This window comes from Coregonus lavaretus (genome assembly GCF_964263955.1).
Source record: "Coregonus lavaretus genome assembly, chromosome: 1".
NCBI classification, from domain to species: Eukaryota; Metazoa; Chordata; class Actinopteri; order Salmoniformes; family Salmonidae; genus Coregonus; species Coregonus lavaretus.
Window position 1 is genome coordinate 72277798 of NC_139988.1, and position 18656 is coordinate 72296453.

At 42.6% G+C, this 18656-nt stretch overlaps 1 protein-coding gene across 1 annotated transcript in view; it reads right to left on the reverse strand.

Annotated features, from left to right (window-relative positions):
- Positions 1 to 7070: 7070 nt before the first annotated feature.
- erbb2 (erb-b2 receptor tyrosine kinase 2) overlaps positions 7071 to 18656 on the reverse strand; it is a 46642-nt gene continuing 35056 nt past the window's right edge. Inside the window, exons 18-27 of the mRNA XM_084163384.1 lie at positions 18279 to 18401; positions 18002 to 18100; positions 17700 to 17885; positions 17413 to 17568; positions 12836 to 12911; positions 11604 to 11750; positions 11212 to 11309; positions 9167 to 9355; positions 8506 to 8896; positions 7071 to 8045 (exon numbers count right to left, since the gene is read on the reverse strand). Coding sequence (XP_084019510.1) covers positions 7669 to 8045; positions 8506 to 8896; positions 9167 to 9355; positions 11212 to 11309; positions 11604 to 11750; positions 12836 to 12911; positions 17413 to 17568; positions 17700 to 17885; positions 18002 to 18100; positions 18279 to 18401 — 1842 coding nt within the window. The 3' untranslated portion in view covers positions 7071 to 7668. The remainder of the gene's footprint in view (positions 8046 to 8505; positions 8897 to 9166; positions 9356 to 11211; positions 11310 to 11603; positions 11751 to 12835; positions 12912 to 17412; positions 17569 to 17699; positions 17886 to 18001; positions 18101 to 18278; positions 18402 to 18656) is intronic.

Here is an 18656-nt window from a genome sequence, read left to right on the forward strand (position 1 = left end):
CGGCAAGACGGAGCTGCGCTTCCTCCCGGGGAAGGACTGCCCGTTCCATGATCTCGCCATCACGGTTGACAACTCCGTTGTGTCCTCCTCCCAGAGTGCGAAGAGCCTTGGCGTGACCCTGGACAACACCCTGTCGTTCTCCGCTAACATCAAGGCGGTGACCCGATCCTGTAGGTTCATGCTCTACAACATTCGGAGAGTACGACCCTGCCTTACACAGGAAGCGGCACAGGTCCTAATCCAGGCACTTGTCATGTCCCGTCTGGATTACTGCAACTCGCTGTTGGCTGGGCTCCCTGCCTGTGCCATTAAACCCCTACAACTCATCCAGAATGCCACAGCCCGTCTGGTGTTCAACCTTCCCAAGTTCTCTCACGTCACCCCGCTCCTCCGCACACTCCACTGGCTTCCAGTTGAAGCTCGCATCTGCTACAAGACCATGGTGCTTGCCTACGGAGCTGTGAGGGGAACGGCACCTCCGTACCTTCAGGCTCTGATCAGTCACACCCAAACGAGGGCATTGCGTTCATCCACCTCTGGCCTGCTGGTCCCCCTACCTCTGCGGAAGCACAGTTCCCGCTCAGCCCAGTCAAAACTGTTCGCTGCTCTGGCACCCTAATGGTGGAACAAGCTCCTTCACGACGCCAGGACAGCGGAGTCACTCACCACCTTCCGGAGACACTTGAAACCCCACCTCTTTAAGGAATACCTGGGATAGGATAAAGTAATCCTTCTACCCCCCCTTACCCCACCCCCCCAAAAAATAAAAAATTAATACAAATTGTAAGTCGCTCTGGATAAGAGCGTCTGCTAAATGACGTAAATGTAACACCATCCCAACCGTGAAGCATGGAGGTGGAAACATAATTCTTTGGGGATGCTTTTCTGCAAAGGGGACAGGATGACTGCACTGTATTGAGGGGAGGATGGATGGGGCCATGTATCGCGAGATCTTGGCCAACAACCTCCTTCCCTCAGTAAGAGCATTGAAGATGGGTCGTGGCTGGGTCTTCCAACGACTCGAAACACACAGCCAGGGCAACTAAGGAGTGGCTCCGTAAGAAGCATCTCAAGGTCCTGGAGTGGCCTAGCCAGTCTCCAGACCTGAACCCAATAGAAAATCTTTGGAGGGAGTTGAAAGTCCGTATTGCCCAGCGACAGCCCCGAAACCTGAAGGATCTGGAGAAGGTCTGTATGGAGGAGTGGGCCAAAATCCCTGCTGCAGTGTGTAAACCTGGTCAAGACCTACAGGAAACGTATGATCTCTGTAATTGCAAATAAAGGTTTCTTTACCAAATATTAAGTTCTGCTTTTCTGATGTATCAAATACTTATGTCATGCAATAAAATGCAAATTAATTACTTAAAAATCATACAATGTGATTTTCTGGATTTTTGTTTTAGATTCCGTCTCTCACAGTTGAAGTGTACCTATGATAAACATTACAGACCTCTACATGCTTTGTAAGTGGGAAAACCTGCAAAATCGGCAGTGTATCAAATACTTGTTCTCCCCACTGTAACTGCAATGTCTAAAATACCGAACTTATCCTTTAAGTAATTATTCTAGGCATTGATAAAGATCAATTGATACGAACTTCTGACTTAAATCTAAAAGCTTGGTTAGTAAAGTGTAACTCATAGATTTTCTGTTATTCCATGTTTTCCCACAATATTTATTTCTTCTGTTTTAGGAATGCATTTCACACAGACACAAAATATTGGATGTTTTCCATGTATTAAGGCACACGTAGTGTATATATAACCAATCATTACATATAAAATGCACACTTATTTTCTTCATAAAATATTTTCTTACATATGGACTCCTCTCTGCACTGTAGCCAGCAGAGCTGCATGGTCACTACACATACAACCATATATCTTACAAAAAGCTTTTGTTTTCTACCTTGCTAGTATAGTGTACGTTTACATCATGTTTTTTTGGCTCACTGATAGGTAGGAAACATCCCAATCGGACAAACCGTCAATGTTTATAAAAATATTCACATGAAAAAGTACAAAATGCCACCTGCAGTCCCATCCTCACATTAATTTGTTAAGAGGGAAGACTTGGGGAGGCTAGAGGCTGTTGAAATTGTGTGTTATTTTAGATCAACTACATTGCAGTTAGCAACTGCAGACTGACTAATCCACAAATCATAATGAGTAGTCATTTAGGATGCAAGTTGATTTGTAGATCAGTCAGTCTGCAGTCTCCGACTGCAATGTAGTCGATCTCAAACACGCACACAGATACAGTGTCAGACTGCAGAGCTTAATGTAGGGGGAGGGAAAACCCATTCCTGAAGGGTCATCTTGGATTGCTTGCGCCTCTGTACCTATGTGATTAACTTAGTTGCTGATTGGCTGATGAGCCCACTGATTAAGGCTTCCCAAGCCTAAATGAACCGATGGGGATGGGAGTGAGTATCTCTTGAGGACTGGAGTTGTGTGCTTGCTCCTCCAATTTTTTGCCCTTGTCTGAAATCTCTGGCGGTGTAAAATAGCACTGAACTCTTTAATAGGTCCCAGATTTTTCATATCATCAGGGGAAAACCTTGTATCTCCAAAAAGTGATATTTTCAGGAATTGAACAAAAAAGAAATGTTTATTATAGTTTTGGAACCTCACAAGGTATTTTGAATTACTTTGATTGGTCCTAGAGTCATGAAACTTTCACAGCACGTGGAGGGTATTGACTGTCAATGTACTGTATGTAATATATATATATAAAATTGAGCTACAACGTTTTTTTCAGGACTCCAACGATATCAGATCTGTCAATGGCTCATCAGAAACTGCTGACAAAGCTTGTTGTCTAAATTCTACGAGTACAAAACTGCTGATTGTATGAAAAGCTATTGGCCGTGACTTTGGAGTCATATAATCAATATCTATCAAATTGGTTAAGACATCCCAAATGCTTCAGAAACGAAAGCAACACATTTATGAGTGGCTAAAATTCTAAGCTTACCCATATGAGGACAACAAGATTTCAAAGTGAATGTGGCTAGTGCTGTTGCACATACCTTGGGAAAGAAAATAGTAAAACATTTCATTAAAAAAATCTATGAATACTTTAACCCTCCCCACCCGACACTGACATACATAACTCATTGTTTTGGTCACCATCAGGAAACTAACCAGCAAAGAAAAATTGGTAATTGCAACGTCCATTGGATTCCAAGAGTGTTTTCTCATTTAAAGAAATTGCAAGCACCTCAATCCATGATGAACCAATATAGATCTTGTGAACAAACATTTGGCTGAATAGGGGCACAATTGTGATTTCCTGTCGAAAGCAATGCAGCTATTCATTCCTTTCAGGTCATGTGTAAAAAAAAAGCAGGAAGTCTCTGTGAATCCATACAACCCCTCCGCCCCCCATTCACAAATGCTGGATAGTTCCCAGTCCCTCCTCCATGCCAACTCTAAAACTTTCACACCAGAAAACCCAGGATTTCTCCCTCTTTTCAAAGCAGAAACATGTTCACTGGTGGTGGTGGGGACAGTTGGTAGGGGAGTTATTGATCTTCCCACACGTCCATAAAGAAACAATGGCTCCATTGACTTGTCAGTATCCCCCTCACAGCCAGAGAAGTTAAAGGTCCAATAAAACAGTTTTTATATCAATATTAAATCATTTCTGGGTAACAATTAAGAACCTTCCTGTGATTGTTTTCAATTAAAATGGTCAAATATAAACAGAAATAGCTTCTTAGCAAAGAGCAATTTCTCAAACAGGAATTTTTCTAGGGCTGTCTGGGAGTGGTCTGAGTGGGGATGGGAAAAATGAAAACTAGCTGTCATTAGCAGAGGTTTGGAACTCGTTCTTATTGGTCTATTAACAAACTTACTGCCTGCCAAAACTCCAACAGGCTGAAACTTCAGACTGTCTTTTCAATCAGCTCTTACACTAAAAGGGCATTATCATAATTTTCACAATTTCACAGTATTATTCCAACCTCATAGTGTGGAAATATGTATAAAACAGAGGAAAATCACGTTTTTGACTGCATTGGGCCTTTAACATGGAAATTGCCGTCTCATAAAATGTGGTTGATTATTAACTAGAAGTGTGGGCTTGTTGCCCAGAGGAATCTGAACTATGCATTGATTATCAAAAACAACGAGGTACACATTTCCCTCTTCAGAATCACACTCAGCAAGAATAAAAACATGTCTCACAAGAATAAAAACACCTTGGTTTCATCCAATTTCAGGGCCAAACGAATTCTCAAAATATTCAACCGCAGTATTATAACTCAATCTTCCCTTTTCTTGGGTGTCCATGAACACACAAAATTGGGACACAGTGGAAGAATAACAACACTGGACCCCATCTTGGAAACGTTGGGGGTTATGCAGTGCATGTATTGTACATACTGCATAGTAAGCAACTGAAATTAAAACAAATTTGAAACTTTTCAAATTTTGCCAATTTGGTTTTCCACTATTCAGCTGAAAACATGGAATTCCTTCGTACAGTAGTACCTTTTCCAGAAATGTCACTGGAATGTTGTAAGAACGTATCTAGAACGTTGCACACTGCACAAAGTCCAAGCTTACACAAACCTCCTTGGTCTTCTATACATGTTGATCTACCATTTTAAAGCCACATTCATAAACACATGTATTCCCTGGCCACAATGGCTGTGTCTTCTAAATGCATCATGTATTTCTTTCATGGAGTACAGGTGTTGGCCAGATGGTCAGCATAGCCCTTCTCTTGGCCAAACAAAATGGCTTTGATTGTACAGAGCCCCATCAGGTCTTCGAGCTGCTCACCAGAATATTAAACTTCTTCCTCATAAGCATATCATGGCTTCCCAGTGGGCAAAACTGGTTGAAAAGACATCATATACAGGGCTTCCTTGCAAAAGAGACCATGGTCTGAATGGGACTCCCTGCTAAAATAGGTTAAATACATTTAAACCAGTTTTGTCGACTGGGTTTTTGTCTGAAACCCCACACACATTAGTGTGTTGTACATTTTCTCTCCATTTTCCCCCATACAACCGGGAAGACGAGCAATGTCTTATACAGTGGGGGAAAAAAGTATTTAGTCAGCCACCAATTGTGCAAGTTCTCCCACTTAAAAAGATGAGAGAGGCCTGTAATTTTCATCATAGGTACACGTCAACTATGACAGACAAAATGAGAAAAAAAAATCCAGAAAATCACATTGTAGGATTTTTAATGAATTTATTTGCAAATTATGGTGGAAAATAAGTATTTGGTCAATAACAAAAGTTTCTCAATACTTTGTTATATACCCTTTGTTGGCAATGACACAGGTCAAACGTTTTCTGTAAGTCTTCACAAGTTTTTCACACACTGTTGCTGGTATTTTGGCCCATTCCTCCATGCAGATCTCCTCTAGAGCAGTGATGTTTTGGGGCTGTCGCTGGGCAACACGGACTTTCAACTCCCTCCAAAGATTTTCTATGGGGTTGAGATCTGGAGACTGGCTAGGCCACTCCAGGACCTTGAAATGCTTCTTAGGAAGCCACTCCTTCGTTGCCCGGGCGGTGTGTTTGGGATCATTGTCATGCTGAAAGACCCAGCCACGTTTCATCTTCAATGCCCTTGCTGATGGAAGGAGGTTTTCACTCAAAATCTCACGATACATGGCCCCATTCATTCTTTCCTTTACACGGATCAGTCGTCCTGGTCCCTTTGCAGAAAAACCCCCCATGCTTCACAGTAGGTATGGTGTTCTTTGGATGCAACTCAGCATTCTTTGTCCTCCAAACACGATGAGTTGAGTTTTTACCAAAAAGTTCTATTTTGGTTTCATCTGACCATGTGACATTCTCCCAATCCTCTTCTGGATCATCCAAATGCACTCTAGAAAACTTCAGATGGGCCTGGACATATACTGGCTTAAGCAGGGGGACACATCTTGCACTGCAGGATTTGAGTCCCTGGCGGCGTAGTGTGTTACTGATGGTAGGCTTTGTTACTTTGGTCCCAGCTCTCTGCAGGTCATTCACTAGGTCCCGTGTGGTTCTGGGATTTTTGCTCACCGTTCTTGTGATCATTTTGACCCCACGGGGTGAGATTTTTACATTTTTTACATTTTTAGTAATTTAGCAGACGCTCTTATCCAGAGCGACTTACATGAGCAATTAGGGTTAAGTGCCTTGCTCAAGGGCACATCGACAGATTTTTCACCTAGTCGGCTCGGGGATTAGAACCATCGACCTTTCGGTTACTGGCACAACGCTCTTAACCACTAAGCTACCTGCCGCCCCAGATCTTGCGTGGAGCCCCAGATCGAGGGAGATTATCAGTGGTCTTGTATGTCTTCCATTTCCTAATAATTGCTCCCACAGTTGATTTCTTCAAACCAAGCTGCTTACCTATTGCAGATTCAGTCTTCCCAGCCTGGTGCAGGTCTACAATTTTGTTTCTGGTGTCCTTTGACAGCTCTTTGGTCTTGGCCATAGTGGAGTTTGGAGTGTGACTGTTTGAGGTTGTGGACAGGTGTCTTTTATACTGATAACAAGTTCAAACAGGTGCCATTAATACAGGTAACGAGTGGAGGACAGAGGAGCCTCTTAAAGAAGAAGTTACAGGTCTGTGAGAGCCAGAAATCTTGCTTGTTTGTAGGTGACCAAATACTTATTTTCCACCATAATTTGCAAATAAATTCATTAAAAATCCTACAATGTGATTTTCTGTTTGTTTTTTCTCTCAATTTGTCTGTCATAGTTGACGTGTACCTATGATGAAAATTACAGGCCTCTCTCATCTTTTTAAGTGGGAGAACTTGCACAATTGGTGGCTGACTAAATACTTTTCCCCCCCACTGTATATATGACTACAAGAAGGACAGGATAAGGGAATCAGACACTCACTTAACGATTCACGCACAAATATGACAATAAACCACAAACATGAACGATAACTTTCAATAAAATAAATCTAAAAACTAAAATATTTCAAATGTTATATGCCTAGTCCAGTGTTACTTGGATTATTCTCCCATTTATCATGAGATTACTTAAAATATTCAGATACTGTGGTGCTGTCCGTCTTTTGCCTGCAAGTAGTACCATATAGTCAGGATTTGAGAACTGTTTATTTCCGGTGAGTGAATTTCCTTGGCTTTCAAAGTACTGTGTCGTTTCCGAGGCTGTGTTAAAAAATTTGACAGAGGCGCTACCGTAGGGAGACAAGAAGGACATAAACCTTGGTGCGCGTTGAAACAAGTTCAGCACACACGCTAATAATAACGTCCCTCCGATAATGCTACATTGTATTGGGTGGTGTTGTGTAACACCCCGGACCAGACGGTTTTCAGGAGATACAAGCTGGACATCCTCTGGCTGGCAATCCTGTGAGTGCTACTCCAGACAGTACACCTCCATTCACTCATCCACAAACTCATTCCCACTCATGCTAACTTAATCTCAGACACTCATCATGCATTCACTCTAACGCATTTTCTCTCACATGCATGCACACAGGCACACACTCACGCACAGTCCTCACATACCCGCTTCCCACACACACACACTCGTTCCTATCTTACATCCCTCCCCCTCGCTATCTCCTTCTCCTCCTTTTCTACAGCAGTAGCGCCCCTATCCCCTGTCCGTAACCCAGGATCGTGCCTCCTCACTTCTTCCTTCCTCCGCATCACTTCCTGTCAGTCTCATCAGGTGTGCTCTCTCTGGCCACTCCAGGTGTCTGCTAGGCCCAGGTACTCTGGGTTCTCTGCCGTGGGCGTCACAAAGTCATTCACCTGCCTGGGAGGAGGGTTAGGGCCATCCCTTTCCCCTCCCCCACCACCACCCCCTCCGGCCACAGCCTTAGCCTTGGCCACCAGGTCCAGGTAGTAGGGATTGTCGAAGGCAGGCGAGGTGGAGCCGGAGGTCATCATGGGGACCAGGTACTCAGGGTTCTCCACGCTGTGTCCCGAGCTCAGGCCATTGGGGAGGTGCCGATGCCTCTCAGCTGCCCCCTTGCGGGGCAGGGTGCTGGGCCGCTCGACGGCCCCCGACCGGAGGTCCTGCACCTCCTGGTTGATGTACTCTGGGGGAGGAGAATGAGGAGAGGAGAATAGTTCAGATATACAGTTTCACATAGAGATATACAGATTTAAGGAAACTGTCCTCTATCTTGGCACCAAATTCGATGTAAATATACAATTATATTATATTTAAACTAAGGTAGTCTTTGAACATAAAGAAGTACAGGTTAGGCATCAATGACAAATCAACACTCAGACTTATTATGACTTGCACAGATGTTTTTCAGCACCACGTGTAAGTAGATGAATGTGTGTATACAGACCTGAGCTTAAATACAATTTGTTTTCCTTTAAATACTTGAGCATTTGCTTGAGCTTGCCTAGAGTGCCAGATGCAAGGGGTAGGTTTACACTTATCCATTGCACTTATCCGTTGGTTACAATGTACCAGGTAAAATAAATGTAAAGTATTTGAAACAAAACAGCACAGGTCTGTTGTGTACTGTCTATCACCTAACTCACCTGGTAACGTGTGATTATGATTATACGCATGACCCCTACGGGGCAGCGAGTGATGATTATAATGATGCATCGGTGACGGTCCGTCCGTCTCCAGGTCGCTCTCTCCTCCATTGAGGAAGGTGGGGTCTTTGCAATAGCGCCCAGGGCTCGCTGGGGCGTCATCGGGACCGCCGTCCAGGAACACAGAGTCCGAGTGTCCCCCCGCAGAGAGGTGTGAGGGGGTGCGGGCCAGGAGGGAGGGGTACTGGGGGGTCCAGGGCCCGTTGGAGGTGGCGCTGACCCCCATGGGCAGAGTGGGGTACTGGCTGCGCCCCAGGGTGCTCACTGAGGAGTACATGCTTCGCGGGCCGCCTGCCATGGAGGGCTCGCTGTCCAATCCCTGGTCCGTACTCTGAGGGGGTGGAAAAAGAGTGTGTGTGAGACAGAGAGAGAAAGAATGTGTGTGTGTGTGTGTGAGAGAGAGTAGATCTCAAGGAAACTTACTATTAGGGGAAGGAGAGGCAAAAGGGGAGAGGGAAGGGGCAGGAGGAGGGGGAAAGATGGAGAAGGGAAGAACAGGAGAGGGAGCAAGTTATGGTGGAGAGAGGTAGAAAGTAGAGGGTAAGTGATCGTTCCAAAGACAGAGAGGACAGAAGAAGAGGGGTAATGGGAGGAAACTGACCCTGTGTGAGTGGTGTCGTGAGGGGCCGTTGGGGCCCGAGGTCTCTGCTTGGGGTCTGAAGAAGTTGGGCTGGGGCACCAGGTACTCCTCAGCATCTAGCAGGTCTCTGATTTCTGCTCCCTCCTCCTCCAGTAGAATCCTGAAGAACTGACTGTCAACTGGACTGGACAAACTCATCTTGTCATCATTCTGGAGAGAGAGAAGGGAGGGGGGGGGGGGGGGGTGGAGGGAGAGGAAGAAAGGAATGACTTAGGAAAGTATGGTGAGGGTTTGGCTACATGTACAGTACCAGTCAAAAGTTTGGACACACCTACACATTCAAGAGTTTTTCTTTATTTTTATAATTTTTTACATTGTAGAATAATAGTGAAGACCTCAAAACTATGAAATAACACATATGGAATCATGTAGTAACCAAAAAAGTATTAAAAATATTTGAAATTCTTCAAATAGCCACCCTTTGCCTTGATGACAGCTTTGCACACTCTTGGCATTCTCTCAACCAGCTTCACCTGGAATGCTTTTCCAACAGTCTTAAAGAAGTTCCCACATATGCTGAGTACTTGTTGGCTGCATTTCCTTCACGCTGCCGTCCGACTCATCCCAAACCATCTCAATTGGTTTGAGGTCGGGGAATTGTGGAGGCCAGGTCATCAGATGCAGCACTCCATCACTCTCCTTCTTGGTAAAATAGCCCTTACACAGCCTGGAGGTGTGTTGGGTCATTGTCCTGTTGAAAAACAAATGATAGTCCCACTAAACCCAAACCAGATGGGATGGCGTATCGCTGCAGAATGCTGTGGTAGCCATGCTGGTTAAGTGTACCTTGAATTCTAAATAAATCACAGACAGTGTCACCAGCAAAGCACCCCCACACCATAACACCTCCTCCTCCATGCTTCACAGTGGGAACCACACATGCGGAGATCATCCGTTCACCTACTCTGCGTCTCACAAAGACATGGCGGTTGGAAACAAAAATCTCAAATTTGGACTCGTCAGACCAAAGGACAGATTTCCACCGGTCTAATGTCCATTGCTCGTGTTTCTTGGCCCAAGCAGGTCCCTTCTTATTGGTGTCCTTTAGTAGTGGTTTCTTTGCAGCAATTCGACCATGAATGCCTGATTCACACAGTCCCCTCTGAACAGTTGATGTTGAGATGGGTCTGTTACTTGAACTCTGTGAAGCATTTATTTGGGCTGCAATTTCTGAGGCTGGTAACCCTAATTAACTTATCCTCTGCAGCAGAGGTAACTCCGTTTCTTCCATTAATGTGGCGGTCCTCATGAGAGCCAGTTTCATCATAGCGCTTGATGGTTTTTGCGACTGCACATGAAGAAACTTTAAAAGTTCTTGAAATTTTCCAGATTGACTGACCATGTCTTAATGTAATGATGGACTGTCGTTTCTCTTTGCTTATTTGAGCTGTTCTTGCCATAATATGGACTTGGTCTTTTACCAAATAGGGCTATCTTCTGTATACCCCGCCTACATTGTCACAACACAACTGATTGGCTCAAACGCATTAAGAAGGAAATAAATTCCATAAATTAACTTTTAAGAAGGCACACCTGTTAATTGAAATGCATTCCAGGTGACTACCTCATGAAGCTGGTTGAGAAAATGCCAAGAGTGTGCAAAGCTGTCATCATGGCAAAGGGTGGCTATTGAAGAATCTCAAATATAAAATATATTTTGATTTGTTTAACAGTTTTTTGTTTACTACATGATTCCATGTGTTTTGATGTCTTCACTATTATTCTACAATGTCATTTAAAAAAAATATATGTTTACGAACAAAGAAAAACCCTTGAATGAGTAGGTATGTCCAAACTTTTGACTGGTAGTGTATTTGAACAAACAAACTCACATGCACACAGATTCCACTCATACTCATCTCACAGACTGGCAAACAATACCCACACATCAAACATGTCTACAAGCATGTACACACACAGCCACCCACAGTCACAGACAGACAGACAGACACCAACATACACAGAGACACACCAACATACACACCAACATACACACACACACACACCTGGATGACTACGTAGCGAGGCGGGTCTCGTGCCATGGCGCTGAACTCTGTCACCAGCTCCTTGAACTTAGGCCTGCTGTCTGGTTCAATCATCCAGCCTGTGTATCAAACGCACACACAGGTCACCACAGGTCATCACCATGGTAATATAACCCATAAAAACATACGTAGGTCTGAACTATACTAATCAATGAAATACATTTAATTTGTGTTGCGCTTTTTAAAAAGACATGAATGGATGAGTCTTTTCCATTTATTTGGAGTTTAGGCATATGAGCTGTGTCTACAAACTCAGATTTTGGGGTGATCCGCCCATCTAAGAGGTAAACTCTTAAAGGGAACTCCCCATTCTGTTTGTATGGAAGAAACTATACAGTTCCAGTGCCACTCACACTTGACCATGATCATGTAGACGTCAATGGTGCAGATAAGGGGCTGGGGGAGCCTCTCGCCCCCCTCCAGCAGCTCTGGGATGTCTCGTGCCGGGATCAGGTCATAGGGCTTGGCCCCAAAGGTCATCAGCTCCCAAACAGTCACCCCTAATGAGATAGAGAGATACAGTTGCAGATAGAGATGGTTCCAAATGCTCCATCCAACATAAAAAACACTATAGTATACTATGGTATAAATGCTATAGTTTTCACTGTAGTGTTTTTGCAGACTTTACTGTAATATTCAACGTAGTATACTATAGTATTTACAGATTGTAGTATACTGTAGTATTTACTGTAGTGTTTTGCTGACTGTTCTATACACTGTAGTGTTTTTGCGGACATAAATGTAGTATTTAGTATAGTGTTTTTGTTTTGTTATCTTTTACATAGAAGTGGAGGTTTTCTCCTTCAGGAAACGTATTGAAGAAATACTAAAATAGCTATTTTCTATTACCTGTAGGGAACACAACATGGTCTATATTTGGCATGTAGGTTTCTCACTTATGGGTGGCACAAATTGTGATATGGGGGAGGGGAATTGGCAGGGTATATGCAAATGCTACAATTTTGCATTTACTATAGTTTAAAAAAGTGCAATGTTTTTGCGGACATTACTGTAATATTTACTAAAGTGTTTATTTGCTGATATACTGTAGTAGTTACTGTAATATTCTACAGTATACTACAACATTCTATAATAAGTACTACACATGATCGAGGGATACTACAGTGTGTAGTATAGTATTCTACAGTATACTACAGTATACTATAGAATTCTATAGTAAGTACCTTAGTATTCTATACTAAACTGTTTTTTTTTTTCATGTGGGATATTATGACAATAACACTCTATTCAAACTAGAAGGTAGTCTTTGAATGTTTGGTGCCAACATGGCGCCTGTTTAAATGTTATATCTCACACTCAGTTGACTTTATATAGAGCCATAGATAAACAGTTGTGGGCACTAAAAAGTGTGGTACAGGTTTTTTTAAACAAACTGTACCACACAAATTGCACACGCATTATGGCAATTGTACTGCCTATACGACTTAACTTTTTATTGCCCACAAATGTACAGAGGTACTGTTGAGTCTGAAATAATACATTCGACGTTGCTGTCTTAGTGAATTTTGAAATGCTTGGTGGCATTATTTATATATTAAGTATGGGTTAGAGTGGCTAGACTGACCGTAGCTCCACACATCACTCTGGTGGGTGAACTTCCTGTGGAGGATAGACTCCAACGCCATCCACTTAATAGGCACCTGAAGAGCACAGAGACATCAAACACACGTAGACATTACATTGAGTGTTGAAAACATTAGGAACACCTTCCTAATATTGAGTTGCACCCCTTTTGCCCTCAGAACAGTCTCAATTCGTTGGGGCCTGGACTCTACAAGGTCTAGAAAGCATTCCACCGGGATCCCTCAGTTGTGTCAAGTTGGCTGGATGTCCTTTGGGAGGAGGACCATTCTTGATACACACAGGAAACTGTTGAGCGTTAAAAAAAACCAGCAGCGTTGCAGCTCTTGACACACTCAAAACAGTGCGCATGGCAACTACTACCATACCCCATTCAAAGGCACAAATCTTTTGTCTTGCCCATTCACCCTCTGATGGCACAAATACACAATCCATGACTCAATTGTCTCAGGGCTTAAAAATCTTTCTTTAACCTGTCTCCTCCCCTTCATCTTAAAAAAAATAATGTTTTAACCTTTATTTAAACAGGGATTCACCATTGAGACCAGGGTCTCTTTCGCAAGGGAGCCCTGCACATACAATTCATAGACAAAAATCCAATAAAAATCAGATCAGTACAAAAACAAACTAAAATACAGCACAACAAACAATAAAGAAAAACAGCAAAATCCCCCCGCAAATAGTTCCCCAATGAATATTTTAAGTTGCCCAAGCGGCATCAGAGCGCCCAATTGCAGTGTATTTTGCAGTTGGTTCCAGCAATGATGTGCATTAAAACTAAAAGTGAATTTACCTAATTCGGTGGAGACCCGAGAAACCTCAAGAGTTAACCAACCCTGTGAGCGGGTTTGGCATCTCATGTTGTTTTTTTTATACTGTAACAACAAAGTTAGTTAAGTTGGAAGCCTGTGTAGTAGGGCTTTGTAAACAAAAAGGGAGTGATAAATTGATCTACAGGACTTTAATGAGGACCAGCCAACATTTTGATACAGGATGCAGTGGTGAGTATTAAAACTGTCACCAGTGATAAAATGAATGGCGCTATGGTAAACGGCATCCAAAGTTTAAGAGTAGTGGCTGCTGCAATCTGGTAAATGGTGTCACCATAATCATGAACTGGCAGGAAAGTTGACTGTACAATTTGCAAATTACGGAGAGGCAAGAACTATTTCTAAAAAATAAGCCCACTTTAAATCTTAGCTTTTTAACTAACTCATCCGTATTTGTTTTTTAAACATTAAGTCTTTGTCAATCCAAATGGCCAGATATTTGTAGGCGGGAACCTGATCAATGGGAGCACCATCTAGGGCTGGGCGATATGGCCCAAATTTCATATCACAATCTTTTTCACATTTTTGATGGTATTTGCTGTTATTTTATGTTTTGGAATAATAATGGTTCTAAATATGCTTTATGAGAAGTTCATGACCCTAGGGTGGAAACACATACATTATACGTGATTTCAATGGGGCTTTCTCTATTCTGAATGTTGTATACTGTTCAATCCAACTTCAAAACAAAAATAATTTTCTGCATTTCCTGCACTTTTGTTATTATTTCCACACTGTGCCCCGCACAGCTGCATAATATGTGCCAAAAATCTAGGCCTAGTTAATTAAACTGTTGGAATCATGGAAATAGAATGATTAATCTAATTATATAGTTGGAATCTAGTGGGCAGCACCCTACATTATTGTTTGACATGACAATGAATGAATAAGCCAGGGAGGAATTATTGACAGGGTAGGAACCTAAGTGTTGGTCAGTGTTTCCAGGGGACTCTAATTATAGGTTACATTACATGGTTTATCACCTCATGCTTCGTCTATTCTTCTCTGATTTGGAAGATACCGTTGCACAAACATGGTTATCTAAGCCTACACCATTACTGGTACCTGGCTGTGTTAGCTAGCTACGTTTGCGCTGACTCAGTACATTTAGCAAGCTAGCTAGCAAGCTAACTAACGATTAGCGGCTAACACTATTTATTTTAGCTAGAACTTGCTAAGAAAAGACAAACTAGCAGACAGTAAGATACACAAAGTAATGTTGTAATTATAGAACGCTTGTAGAAAGCAGCCTCCTTATCACCAACATCTTTCTGCATATGACTATGCAGACTGCAGAATGAACGGTATGAAAGTGCTCGTGACTCCTTGGTCGAGCAACTGCTCGCTCCTTGAGTGACAGGGGGCAGAGCTTGGTGTGGGAAGGAACAGGAGGAGAGGGAGAAAGACGATTCATGTAGCAAATGGAGTAAACCATAAACGCGACAGAGTTGCATATGACATTTAACAAAACAAACATTTAAATACCATTATAGAAGATAAAGTAAAAACCCAAACAGGTTCCAGCACTAGAACCATCCAATGAATAAATATGTAATCCATCTGAAACATTATTGCGAGAACTAAAGAACAACATCAGAGCTGCCAACTTTTACGCATTTCACCCTCTTCGCACGCTCTCACCGCACACCTCCTATATCTCACGAATTGAAAAGTACTGCTTTTCTTTTTCTAATTAGTCCATTATAGTCAGCGCATTAACTTTTAAACTGTTCTCCAAATAGTTTTGAAATCGGAGCATATCCGCCTGCAATTTAACATCACGAGCAGAATCTCTATCATTGTCCTGTTTTGCCACAGCACTATGAACCTCGGATTATTGAAGCATATGATTGGTCTAGTTATGTTATGTTAGGGATCAAGGGGATTGGATGCATGTTTTAAAGAAACGCCCATCAAGATTCGAGTGGAACTGAATGGAGAGAGAGAACGTTATCCGCTGAGTTTATAAAACTGTAAAAATAGCAGCACGGTAGCGCTGTTTTATGTACAATGTCAACTAAATGTAATTGCTGTTACTCCAGCCCCTATTGCAGAATGCAGCCTTTTGACAGCATGTCTTATACAAATGTGCAGTAGTCCCCTAGTTTGGTGATTGGCATTTAGGCTGTGACAAAGTAAAGGCAGCAGACAGACCTAGAGTATGTTTTAGCAGGGAAGTTTGGTAGGGTGACCTGCTTTGTAACTATGAAAATCATCCTGTCAAACAGATTGTGAACGCAAAAGTGTATGTTTTATTCTAGAGGGGGGACAATAAATAGAAACATAATTTGGTTAGGGTGTAGGGGCAGATTGATGCAATATTGTTTTCAGGAGATTTTATTATCTATTTGCTTTATTTAGTCTGATCAGTGGAACAATTCTCATTTTTAACAATGGGCAACAATATAGGGTAATTACTCTGCTTGTCAGCAAGAACACTACTGTTATTCCCCACACTTATTTTATGATTCCACGTCTTCCCAATTTTGCCAGTATAATCACATATTTGAAATCTGATATGCATACTTGTGTCTTTGAAAATTTATTATATGAGGCTATGATTTTTTTTCAGCCATTCATGGACAGTTTTGAATAAGTCATACAAATAAGCATTGGATATTAAATGCTCCAGGAATCAAATATAATTTTCGACATTTTAGGGGGACTCAACTCATAAACACACCATATTTTGTCTATGAAGAGTAAGATGATGGCAAGGATCTTCAACTAGTAGGCATAATCCACCTGAATATTGATGTTCATTAGACTTTTCTTGAAGGTTGGGTGATTTTGAGAAATTAATTGTTATAACAAGAACATTTGTAAACACCCAGCACTTGGGCAACATCAGGGGTGGCCTACCCTCCTGGGGAGCAAGCAGGATTTTCTTTCAGCCCTATTTTAAAGAGATAGTTTACCCAAAATACAAAGTGTTTGTGTCCTTACCTTGAAAGCAGTCTATGGACAAGGAGAATACAGTCTATGATTTGGTTACACACTGCCATCAGCTATTAATATTAGTATTTCCTGTGCAGAGCTCTGGTGTAGTGGTAACACTCCCCGGTATGTGTCACATACAGCTTTCCACCTGAGAACAGGGATCAATCCCAGCACCCAACCTTCCCAATGTTTCTCCCATTTTCCTGTCTCCCCATCTCATTTAATTACTGTCTGAATAAAGTGTCAACCAACCCAAAACTATTAGCAACGTATGCAACAGTAGTCCTAAATACACCTGACCTGTGGTCATAGGCCTAAGCCATGTCAGAATATGTAGAATTGCAGGAAATTGCCACAACTAGGGGTTGTGCCATTGGGCAATGAAATTCACATAGCAAATCTCACTCCAAGCTTTCTTCAAAAGTTGGCAGCCCTGCAAGATGTATTTAGTCTTTCCCGCATTAAGTACACGTTTTAAACCAATCAGGGCTTTCTGTAAGGTAACAAGGTCAGATTGCAGTTCTAACTTAGCCTGGTCAACAGTTGGGGCAATGGCATACATAACAGTGTCGTCTGCATACAGATTAATATTACAAGTTTTAACAGATAGACCAATATTACCAGATAGACTTACACTGATTGAAGTGGATTTTAAGTGGATTGAAGTGGACTTAACAGGTGACATCAATAAGGGATCATTGCTTTCACCTGGTCTGTCCATGTCATGGAAATAGCAGGTGTTCCTAATGTTTTGTACACTCATATAACACACACACATACAGTGCCCTACCTTGCCTCCGTCTGCATGGTACTCTGTTTCGTCTATGTCCAACAGGCGAGCCAGGCCGAAGTCAGTTATCTTGACGTGGTTGGGGTTCTTTACCAGGACGTTACGGGCTGCCAGGTCCCTGTGCACAAGACGTACATCCTCCAGGTAGCTCATCCCCTACACACACACACACACACACACAAAGGCACAAAATAAGAAATTTGACCCATAGACATTATGATCCCTTGCAGACGGACGAACTAATGAATGATGGACAGATGGATTGATCATATCTCTCGTAGCCTCACCTTCGCTATCTGCACACACCAGTTGAGGAGGTACTGGGAGCCGATGTGGTCCTTGTTCTCTCGGACGTAGTCCAGCAGGCAGCCGTAGGGCATGAGCTGGGTGACCAGCTGAACCGTGGAGGTCAGGCAGATACCCAGCAGACGACACACATAGGGACTGGCCACACCGGCCATTACGTACGCCTCCTATGTGTGTGTGTGTGTGTGTGTGAGAGAGAAAGAGCGAGAAAGAGAGTGATAGTCTGTGCGTAAGAGAAAGAGATAATTAATTAAAAGAAGGATGGGTTTATACTGAAACTCACATCCAGGATCTCCTTGTTGGCCTTGGGCGAGGTGTTCTCCCGCAAAACCTTGATGGCCACCGGGATCTTCACATTCTCCCCATCAGGAGCCCATGCCCCCTGGAATGAGTATATTCCCATTATAATTACACTATAATAACATAATAACTTTAGAAAAAGTTATAGTTTCAGTAAATGATGTTGACATCAATGTTAGATTCAATTTTAAACTATTCGATGAGGGTATCTTCTAGACAATGCAAAAGACAGACAGACAGATGCACGCACGCACACACACCTTGTAGACAGTGCCGAAGGCTCCTGAGCCCAGAACTCTTAGCTTCTTTAGCTCTGTCTCCTTGAGGATGCGCATCTGGGCCTGATTGGGCATGGCTCCGCTGGGAGTCAGAGGCTCCACCAGCTACAGACAGAGAGAAGACTCCCATCATGCTTGCAGTTAAAACTAGAACTGTAATCACTGACTCTTTCACTTAGAACTGAAACTTTTATCACGCTTTGTGTTACTACAAGACCTACAACATTGATAATGCCCTGGGAAACACTAATAACAGATTAACTACAGGGGTTAAAGAAGAAAAAGATCCCATGACTGAAACGTAAGTTGATGTCAGATTGATTGTCTGGGGCCAAATTAACCTCCCGTTTCATGTAAAAA